The sequence below is a fragment of the Camarhynchus parvulus genome, chromosome 7 (assembly GCF_901933205.1).
Source record: "Camarhynchus parvulus chromosome 7, STF_HiC, whole genome shotgun sequence".
Taxonomy (NCBI): domain Eukaryota; kingdom Metazoa; phylum Chordata; class Aves; order Passeriformes; family Thraupidae; genus Camarhynchus; species Camarhynchus parvulus.
Genome location: NC_044577.1, coordinates 2,510,983 through 2,522,120, shown reverse-complemented (window position 1 = coordinate 2,522,120; position 11,138 = coordinate 2,510,983). Strand labels below are relative to the sequence as shown.

The 11,138-nt window shown below is 44.8% G+C and overlaps 2 protein-coding genes across 2 annotated transcripts in view; both read left to right on the top strand.

The window, feature by feature from the left end:
- The first annotated feature begins 386 nt into the window (after nucleotides 1-386).
- Nucleotides 387-1,502, top strand: LOC115905570 (interferon lambda-3-like). The gene is given in 5 exon segments (XM_030951953.1): nucleotides 387-548; nucleotides 816-878; nucleotides 1,023-1,166; nucleotides 1,243-1,347; nucleotides 1,350-1,502. Coding segments are annotated over 5 exon segments (627 nt in total).
- A 3,885-nt stretch (nucleotides 1,503-5,387) lies between these two features.
- The window catches only part of UBE2F (ubiquitin conjugating enzyme E2 F (putative)), a 61,506-nt gene continuing 55,755 nt past the window's right edge, over nucleotides 5,388-11,138 (top strand). The window contains exons 1-2 of the mRNA XM_030952142.1: nucleotides 5,388-5,496; nucleotides 8,286-8,419. Coding sequence (XP_030808002.1) covers nucleotides 8,302-8,419 — 118 coding nt within the window. The 5' untranslated portion in view covers nucleotides 5,388-5,496; nucleotides 8,286-8,301. The remainder of the gene's footprint in view (nucleotides 5,497-8,285; nucleotides 8,420-11,138) is intronic.

Genomic DNA, 11,138 nt, shown 5'->3' with positions numbered 1-11,138 from the left:
CTGAGGTGGAGCAGGCAGGGTTGGAGGCAGCAGGGCAGGTAACAGGGAGGAGGGGAGATTCCCTGCACCACTTTCATTTTCTTGTTTCCAGCTGCACCAGCCCTGGGTTTTCCTGCAAAGATGAAAGCACCAGGCAGGAATAAAAAGCTGGAGATGGAGCAGCAAGGCAGCCACAGTGAGGAAGACAAAGCAGCTCCCCAGGACAGCCAGCAGCTCAGCAGCTCCACATCTGAACAAGCCACCCGGAGCACCTGTCAGGCACCTCTGCATCTGAAATTCAGCGGATCCTGCCCGGAGTCCTCAGGTTCATCCTCTCTGGCATCCTGCACCGCAGCCTCCTCACCCCGCCGTACTCCATCACCGACTGTCAAGCTTTCCTTGCCAAAATGTTGCGCCTCAGCCTCGCCCCACTGCTGGTGCTGGTGCTGGGGGTCAGCCTGGGGGCTGCCTTTCCCCATGACACCCTGGGGAAGGGCTGCAGGCTGTCCCAGTACCAGAGCATTGCACCCGAGCAGCAGCTTGCTGTGGACAGGATGAGACAAGAGTTTGTGAGTACTGCTGGCAACAGGGGGCTGTGGGCTGGCAGGGGGCAAGGCAGAGGGGATGCTGAATTCAAGACCCAAGTGACAAGGTGCATGTTTTCTGCAGCAGTTTGGGGATGAGCAAGATGTTTTCCAAGGGTGTTTGGGGACATGAAGGATGCTCGGCCAAATTGCGTCCTGGTTTCAGGGCCCTCAACGCTGGCCAGGGTTGTCCAACGTAGCCAGGAGTCACGATGAGAGTTTTTCAGTCTCTCTCTTGGTTTATGCCTGCAGGTGACCACGCACAAATGCAACACCAAGCTCTTCCACCGGAAATGGAACGCAGTGAACCTGCCGGTAAGAGCGAGGAGATGCTGGAAGAAGGGAGCACAGCTCTCCCGTCCGCCACTTCCACCTTCGCCCGCACCCCCGGGCGGGTCTGCGAGACCCCATCCTCCAGCCCTGTAGCTCCGGGTCCCTAACCAGGACTCTCCCCCACAGATGTCCGACCGAGTGCTGCTGGTGGCGGCCGAGCTGAACCTCACCACTGCCATGCTGGGGCTGCCCGCTGCCCCCAGCTTTGCCGAGCTGTGCCGGGAGTCCCTGCACTTCTTCAGGACCGCCCGGGAGGCCGTGCAGGGCTGTGTGAGTGCCTCCCCCGAGCCCTGCGGGCCGGCTCTGCGCTGTGGGGCCACTGCTGACCTGGCCGCTCTCCTTGCAGGTGGATCCTTCACACCAGCCCTCAGGCAGGCTGCGGCACTGGCTGCACAAGCTGCAGAACGCCATGCGAGCGGTAAGTCAGGCCGGCGGGGTTCTGCAGGCTTTTGGGGCGTCAAAAGCCGCTGCTGCAGAGCTGACCCAGCCCATCTCACCCCGCAGGAGAGCCCCGAGAGCAGGGAGTGCCTCAGGGCCACCACCATCCTGCACGTCCTGCAGGTGCTGGACAACCTGCGCTGCGCCGCCCTCCAGGACAAGTGCTGAAGGGCTGAAGTGCTCAGGTGCTGAAGTGCCCTCGGACCCAGCCTGCAGCACCGCCTCTCAGGGACGCCCCGAGAACCGGGAAAAAACGACTGTGCTCCGTTGTTACTTCCTATTTCACCTATTTAACCTTTCTTCTCACTTATGCGAGCTGAGGAAACCATTTTTTTTCTTTCTTTTTTTTTTTTTACGGTCTTTTAAATTATTGGCTCGGGATAATGCCCTTTCTGAAAGAATGTGAATATGCGTATTTATAAGGTACTTTTGTTTTGCTTGTTCTTAAAATGTTTTTAAGGAGATCTATTTTTTTACCTGCTATTTATTAAAGAGTATATTCTGCATACTTGCTTGTATAAGTTATTTTCTTATGTGCTATTTAATATGAAAACTGAATTAGTTAGCTACCATAAGCAGATTAGCTGCCACCACGTGTATGCTTTTCTGCAATACCACAGCACAGGTATCGCCCGCACATCCTTGCAGACATTGCCCGAAAGGAACCTCCTGGCGTTTAATCTGAGGGTGGGGAGAGTTGAAAAAGCCTGGATGTTGGGTTTTCTGGAGAGCTTTCACAGATTCTGTCCCTCAGCCGCGCCCCAGGCGCTGCCCTTGGGCTGCCACCTAATGCCAGGAGCAGTGCCCGGGGCAATGAAAACCCATCCGGAGGGAAACGCCCTTGGGCCAGCACCTCCCAAGGGCGGGGAGAGCCCCGAGGGCGCGGCTGGAATTCCCCATGGAATGCGGGGTTCGGCTGCGGTGGGGCTCAACTCGTTCTCCCCAAAGCCGGGCTGCGGGAACGCTCTGCTCTGTGACCTCGGGCTCCCAGCAGGCAGATGCCACCAATAGCTCCTTTGGGACTCCTCCTTCTATCGGAAAGCAGGGAACCCCCGACGACAAGGAGGACTCCATTGATATCAGAAGGGTAATTAATTACTTTATTATACTATATTATTCTATATTATATTACCCTATATCTAGCCAACAGTCCCGACACACACACCTGGATTCAGTTGGCCAATGAATCAAAACACTCACACCAGAATCCAATCGCCAATTGCCTTCAGGTAAACAATCTTCCACAATGCATTCCACTTTGGCACAACACAGGCGCAGCAAATGACACAAGAATTGTTTTTTCTTTCTCTGAGATTCCTTGCTTCAATTCCCACAAAACATCCTTGGAAAGTTGTGCCTTGCTTTTCTCTGTGAAGAGAAATACGGCCACAACTTCCTGGCCCTGCTCCTGATTTCACCCCTTGCTTCTGAAGGCTCGTGAGAAATCCCTCTCTGGGATTCCCTACCTACAGGCAGCATCGGGAGGAGGAGGATGTTTCTAGGACGTTTCTGTCCAAAGCTGCTGTGCTGGGTTATCCAAACGATGCGTGGATCTGGAGGGAAAAGCCTAAGGAGGGAAGAAAGGGCTCTAAGCAGCAGTTCTGTGCTGGTTTAACCAGATTTCAGTAAGCTCAGTTCCAGTTTGGTTTTGGGAAGGGGCAGTGGTACCACTGCAATCAATGTTTAGGATGCAGTGAGTATTTATTTCAGTAGCTGTCTGCCCAATATTCCCATGTCAGGTCTCCAGCTCTGCCTTACCAGACCTTCTGAGCTGGGTGCTGCTTTCATGGCTAAGTTTTGGTTCCCTTATTTAGAGTAAGAGCTTAAGTTTATGCACCTGTTTTACAGCTTTAACAGAACTGTGAAAATTTCTCAAGTTTTTGGGCAGTCTAGTTACAATACCCAAGTATTCACTCTCCGTTACTAAATACACTCTTAACAATAATTTTTTACACAGATTCCATCTGGTGGACTTGTGCTTCTATATGATTGATGTTACAAATAACAAATATAGTTATTGACTTTTGCATTTATGTATTAGCTTTTGCAAGTTATTATTGATCACAAAAATCCTGATATAGTACAATTTGTAAATACTGCTTCTGATGTAGCATAATCTGTCAGTTTATGTATAGCTTTTATAAATAGTAGTGTAATATACACTATCTTAGACTGCAGCATAATAGACTGTGAAATGTTAAAATGCTTTTACATGTAACTAGCTCAGAAAATGGTGTAAAATAATTAACTGATTTCCACATTAGGGACTATCTTATCTGAAAGACAAGATAACAGAAACAGAAACTGGAGCACCAAGGAAAAGAATTTATTAACCCTCGTTATCAGGGAGTGAAAATACAACAGAATGGAACCACAAGAAGAAATAAAATATATTAGTTTAATCTACAAGATAGCATGAACACAAGTCAAAGGTTAAAACCAAGCAAAAGAACATCTAAAATCAAAGGAATGTTTGAATATGTATAAACTCTTATGAATATGCATGTACCCCCTGTAATGTAACAGTATATAGAGAACATGCTTTAAGTTTTTATTTATTTTTTTTATTTTGGCAAATTGCCAAGCACCCCAGCACTGGATTTTGTCCCTTAATAAACTTATATAAAAATTTTAAATAGCGAGTTGTGTTTCTCACAATTGACTGTTGCATATTGATCTTACTGACATATTGATTGACTATTCCATCAAATTCACTAGTCTTCCACTCATCTGCTGCTGGAATGTAGAAATAGTAGATTAATTTGGGTAGATTAGTAGATTAATTAGATTTAATTAATGGTAGATTTATTAATAGTAGATTTGCCTTAACCAAGGCTGACACTGCAGCCTGGCTAAGCTCTGCTCCTGAAGTCACCCTGACAATCTATGAAAAATGCGTATTTTATGATTGGCTTTTTGCAATTATTCAAATGAATATTATATGTGTTGTGTCAGAAAGTGATGCTGCATTAATTCTCTTAAGTAGTGTGCTAAATATAGTTTTAGGTTATAATAAAATGTTAAATAGAAGCTATGCTGTGTAGGATACTTTTTTTCTAAAAGAAAGGATTTGCACTGAGATAGCAGCCACAGGACACCTGAATCTTTCAGGGAAAGAGAATTTATTGCTCCATTATCAGAACGAACAAACTTCTTCCTGCCTTGCTCAGCCCTGAAGACGCCATTAGGATTCAGAGGAAGAAGTTGCCAATGACCAGACAGAATCCTGTTATTGAATGGAATTTCTGCATCATGTATGAGGTGTATGAATATGCAACAGGTTATTGTTTTTAAGGGTTAATCCTCTGTTAACGTGGGTCCTTTTTCGGGCTTGTGCTGCCCAGAAAGAGTACCCGGACTATCCGTAACTCTTTGTTTCTATCGTCTCATATTGTCCTGATTCAGATTGTCCAAATTATTATTACCCTAATTGCATTACTATTTTTATAACCATTTTATTACTATTAAACTTTTAAAATTTTATAAACAAGTGATTGGCATTTTTCACGCAACCACTGCTTTTTCTCCCTCTTGGCGTGCTCCTATTTGCCGTATACTCAGCATTAGTTTATATCGCAGCTGAATCGCCTCCCTTTCCACAGCAGTGTGAGGGGACAGGAAAATAATGGAATTTATTGGAAATGGATCGCCAGGACAGTGGTGGGATCACCATCCCTGGGGGTGTTTAAGGAATGACTGAACGTGACACTCAGTGCTGCAGTCTGGGTGACACAGTGAAGATTCCCTCAAAGGTGTGATCTCAGATGTCTTTCCTAATCTTAAGAATTCTGTGTTTCCTTTTACAAAAGGTGATAAAATTCGGCCTGGGGACAGCTAATTCCAACGACATCAGCTTCCCTCAGGCACTAGGGGGTACCCCTGAGGGAGCGCCCCAATATGGCGGCGCTGCCTGAGGGGCCCCTCAGCAGCAGCCCCAACATGGCGCCGCCCTCCCGGCGGCTAACGGCCTCCCGACCGTCACGCCAAACTCTCGCGAGATCGTGGCGGGGGCGCTGCCCTGCCCCGCCTGGGCTCTCGCGAGATCTCGGCTGAGGGAGGAGGAGGAAGAGGAGGAAGGAGGAGCCGCCGCCGCCGCCGCCGCCGCCGGCCGGCGCCGGGGATGGTGTTGGCCGCGGCTGCCGGGCCCTGACGCCTCGCTCAGGTACGTGAGGGCTGCTCCCCTTCACTCAGCCCCCGGCACGGGCCTGGCCGCTCCCGCTGTCCCCACATCTGCCGGCCCGCCAGGCCTCGCTCCCGGCGGGGTCCCCCGGCCCCACAGCCCCGTGCCTTGCCCCGGCTCCGGGGAGCTGCAGAATTCCCCGCACTCTTGTTCCTTTTCTTAGAAATAAGCACAGGTCCTCTCCCTTCCTCCTCTGCAAAGCTTTACCTGCGATTTGAGAGTGCTTTCTTGCTGGGTTTCACTAAAATTTGGGGTGCAGGCGAAGGGAATAATTTCTTTTCCAGATTGGTCATGCTCCCCTTGGGTTTCCTGGTTGTTCGGGACAAGTTGTAAAGGTATTTAGGCGCTTAATGCCTATCGAAGTAGAATTTATTTGAAATCAGCGCCTAAAAGATGGGGTATTTTTGAGGGAACAGCTGGTCTGCAGCTTACTGGTATTTTTTCAGTGTTTTTTTTTTCTCTTTTGTTTTAATTTATGTCCGCGTTCATTACTTTTCAGACCCCTACTCCCCTCTTTTTTTTTCTTAAAATTTTTACTTTTTTTTTTTTTTTCTTTCTTTCTTTCTTTCTTTTTTTTTTTTAAGCAGCTGTTGTTTCTTCCTTCTCCGGGGAAAAATGGACTGTTTTGTTCTGCTTATTCTTTCTTCCTCCGGAGTAAAACCTGCCGTTTGTTTCGGTTGAGCCAGCTGGATTTTACATTCACCCTGCGCTGTACTTTTGTTTTTAAACATGTATCTTGAAGCTGACACACACATCACTTGTCAGCGTCAGGGAGCTTGACCTTCTTGTAGATCTCACCAGAGTTTCCTGCTGTTAGGGACTACTGTGAAATATATTATTTCTTTTTTTTTTTTTTTAAAGCTTTGTTGCTCATTTTTTTGTTAAGCCCTTCTTAACCTCCATGTAAAGATTATACCCTGGAGTTTTGCATTTTCCCCTCTTTATTTGGTTGAATTAATTAACATGATTTAAAGAATTAAGCAGTAGCTGTAGCCCTCATTTTAGCTGTTGGGGGGCCTGAAGGGTTTGGGTTTTGTCGGCATTGTGTTGGTTTTAGCCAAAATATTCAAGAAGGAGGAGTTGCCTTCAACTGGCAGTACCGTCAAAACAAATGAAGCTGTGACAGATTGGATGTTTTGGCTTCATGACTTTGGCATTCTGACCACCTTTCACTGTAATTAATTCATCAGTTTGGTTGTTTTCTAGAGTGGATGGCTGGCACAGCAGAAGCATCTCTTCATTTCCATTTCTTGGTCTCTGTGTGTCAGGTTTTTGCCCTGTGAGACGTGCAGCTGCACAGCTGATTGCAGTTTGCAGCCTCAATCCCTTTCCTGTGCCCTGGGAGCTGTCTCAAAGCTCACTTCCTAGTCAGAGAGTTGTTCCAGGAATCCCTCCCCTTTCTCCTTTTTGTTTTTCTTCCCTTTTGGCCAGCCAGAAGGCAGCTGTGGGTGTTGTCCTGTGAGGTGTGCAGGAGAGTGGGGGGGATTTTCACAGCTGTTTCTCTCCAGAAACCTGAATTTCCTCTTGGCACCTCCCTCAGTGTTCCCAGCCCAAACAAGCTCATTCCTCAGGTGCTGAGGGCATCCCCACCTTTATTCACCTGTTACCTGCCTTGTGATGGTCCTTCACTCCTTATTCAGCTCTGACCTGGAACAGAGGCCAGGCAGAGTTAAAGAATAAAGCAGGGATTTATTAAAAGGATTTCCTCCATGGATCCACCTTGGGCAGGGCAAGAGCCCAGCCAGGGCTACACCCAACATGGACCAAAATGGTCACAAAATGGACAACTGGTCACAGGGTTGGTCTCATGTTGGATTCCTGGATACTGAGAATTTTAAATGTAATGTGCTGAAGGGCACAGACCTCAAAATACTATATTTCACCTAAGACCATAGAAAAAGTTCCCAAAATTAATTAATAACACTAAGATTACAAGTGTGTTGTTTAATTAATAAGTTTTATAAGTATTGGTCCATTAGCATATTAGAGTTAATTATCCAATTACAATTAACTTGTACAATTAACTCCAGTTACAGCTTTAGGTTATGAAGTTCCATCCTCCTTCTGGTTTTCTCTCTTTAGTTCACCATTGTTTATACTTTTTGGGTCTGGAGTTGTCGTTGTGTTGGTGATCAGGAACACATAATCACAGAATGATTATATGCTGGTGCTTTTATTGGAGAGCTCTGGGTGTCAGGGGTAGACAAACCCAAATCTGACTCTGCCATGGGTTTGGGATGAACATATTTTATATTCTGTCATTATATAATTTACATATTAATTATTAAACTTACATTGTTCTGTTGTATACATTGATTTCATCCAAGCATGGCTTTCTCATGATCCCACTCAAACCCCTAACATAGTTCCTCATGATTCTTCTTCTGACTAAACAATAATTGCATCTAATTACTAAATCATCATCACATCTAACAGTCATCATACACAGATTACACAGGTGCATTTCACATGATCTAGCGAACACAAGGCCTGACATTTCTCAGGGCCTACTAAGCCTAACTTTCTTTCTGGATCCCTGAATTTTGTGATTTTAAAATCTTTCACTGTCACTTGGACAAGCTGGAAAAGGATTGTTCTGTCTGCCTACCCTGTGAAGAGAGCTTGCTGACACTTGATATGAATCTCAGAACTACACACTGAAGCAACACAGAATCTGGAAAATACAAAAGCCAAACTTCAGGCATCCCAGCAGCCCTGAGGTGTTTTCCCCCAGCCCCAGGTGACTGTCCCTGCCCTGTGCTGTGTTGCAGGTGGGAAGCAGCAGTGATGCTAACTCTGGCAAGCAAGCTGAAGCGGGATGACGGCGTCAGAGGCCCCCGAGCGCCCAGCGCAGCGTCCGACTCCACTCGCAGGGTGTCTGTGCGGGACAAGTTACTCGTTAAAGGTGAGAGAACACAGTGAAATATCCTGGGCTTTACTGCTTCTGGCTGTGGTGCCATAAACAGCACTACATTGCCTCTAAGTTGCCACAGGTATTTTTGAAATGTTCTGTATGATGTGGCAGCAGCTCTCTGGTCACAGAGAGCAATAGACACTTTGCCACTTTACATCATTCTGGGAAAGGCTGTGAGAAGCTCAAAGAAAAGTATTATAAACATTTCTTACCTAAAGTTGCTGGTCCTGGTGTTTGTGAACATGTAGAATGTGTTATGGAGATTTGCTTACCAAAGGGTGGTTTCTTAATTAGCCAATGGTGATGGTGTTTTAATTGAAGGACCAATTAGGTCCAGTCCACCTGTAGCGAACTCGTGTATGAAAAAGCAATGGGTTTCTTGATAAAGAAAATGATTATTAGCTGTCTGAAATACATGGAGTCTATGGCCATTATTGCCTGTCCAGGGACCCTTTGTGATGACAACAGGACACTTGTTTTGATTCTCATTATTCAATAAAAACAAGTGTCCTCCTTACTCTGTTGGAAATTAGTCCATCATTAATTAAAACGTGATAAAAAGTTGTCACATGAGTGGCAGTGAATGTAGAGGAGGAGAATGTCAACAGAAGTATACTTGCCTTGGTATGAATGTGGTTTTTGAGCAAACCATAACTGCCTGTCACAGGAAAAAACATCCTGAAAGTCACAACAGTGGTTTGGGGGTTTTAATGGCACAGGTCAGAGGCAGCACACTTTAAAAAGATTTTAAAAGCAGTGCAGAGACAGATTTTTCTAGGCCTGGAGTCACCATAAGTTGAGTGTGAAGTTGTGAATAATAAACCAATGATTGGATTGCAGTGTGATGTGTTTTAGGAAGGCTGCTATAGGTTTTTACCAGCTGGTGGAAAAGAAGCCCCAAACCTACTGCTTGGCACTTGTGTGTAAATGCAGTAATTAATGAGACAATAATTAAACTATTTTATTGTTAAATCAGGGACAGCTCTTTCCTGCACCTAATTTTATTTTTTTTGTAGTATAGATAATGTTACATTTAAAAATCCATAGATGCTGACAGCTTGCAGTTACTGTGGATTTAAAGTCAGGTTCAGTCCCTCTGGTAATAGTTGAATGTTAGAGGCAAAGGAATGTGTTGCTTAGGTTGAAGTTTCTGCTGAAAATGACCAGTAGCAAATACTCTGCTGTTGGTGTCTAAGCTGCAACTGTTGGGATTCATGCCAGTCAGAGGAAATTCACATTTCCTGTTCTTGTTTCAGGATGATTTGAGGCTGACATGGCTGGAATTGCCTGCCTGATATTACCTAATGGCACTGCATAGGGTTTTTTTCTAAATTAGAGTAAATCCTGTCAGGTATCTGGAGCAAGGTGTCACTTCTGCCTCAGTGTGCTGGAAGTGCCTCAGCTGGACTGTAGGAATGTTGTACCCACTATTTTCTCCCAGTATTGTTTTAAGGACAGGGAAGTTTTACATGCTTTAAATCATGATTTTGGTTACTCTTACACTTCCAATTTTGAAATCCTCATTTAACTTCAGTTCTGAGGGGGAATGATTCAGGCAGGAGAAATAAGCTCTTTAACCAGGCTAAGTACAAAGCCAAATTACTAAATATATATAATCTGAGATTTTCCCTAACCCACAGGTATAGACTTGAGGGGGAGATAGCAGTGTGAAATAAATACCCTTCCTGTGAGGGGGCAAAGTAATTTTAGATTTTACTGTATTCTTACAGCAGTCATGTTTTTCAAAACCATACCCAAGTGTGCAGGGCAGGAAAATAATGTAATCTGTAGAAAATTAGTATTGACATTGTAATTGTATTTGCTGTGGCTGTGACAGCAAAGCAGCTACCTAAGTAAAACTGAGTATTTAAAAAAAAAAAACTAAATAAAAGTAAATATTTCAACTAACTTGAGTTCAAACTAAGTATTGAACGAGTCCCACACTGACAAATGTTAAAAGCAGGTCAGTGCTCACATGGCTGAGTGCTGGATCCTGATGTGAATGTGCATGGAAGTTGCATCCCTGCTGTGAAATGAGTGGTGTAGGTCACTGAAAGAGTCACCACCAAAGGCATTGGTGGAAATGTGCCTTAATAGAAATCTGCAAAAGCTCAATAAAGGTTGGTAGGCATACTGCTAACTGCATGGGTAATGTATGTAAAGGAAAATCAAATTAGAGTCAGTTTAGAGTGATACATGCAGAGGCTGGAATGAAAGAGGAAAGGGAAGAAGGTAAAGGAAACTCTTGGTTGAGTCAGGAGGTTCAGAGTGAAATTCCTTCCCTTCTAAACTCCTCAGTGCAGCTGGACCCAGTCTCAGGCTTGGGCTCAACAGTTATGTGTAAAAGATTTAGCAGAACTTAATCATAAAAGCACCTGAGTGTTAAATTAATTATTAATCAGCTATAAACATAATATAGATTCAAGATAATAAGATGTATACAGTTTTATAGTGTGTTCAGGTCAATGCACACACATACACAAATATATAGATATACACACAAATGTGCAAAAATAACCCACACATGTATGGAAATGTATGTATACATGGGAAGACATATTAAAAATTTTTCCCCCAGAATCAATGAAATAATCCTGTTAATCCCTTTTTTGGAATTACTGGAATTTTCTGCAATTCAAATGGGAGTGGTACCATTTCACTCAGGCTATAATTCAGCTAAGGAATGTTCCAAAGCCATCAGGGAGTGACT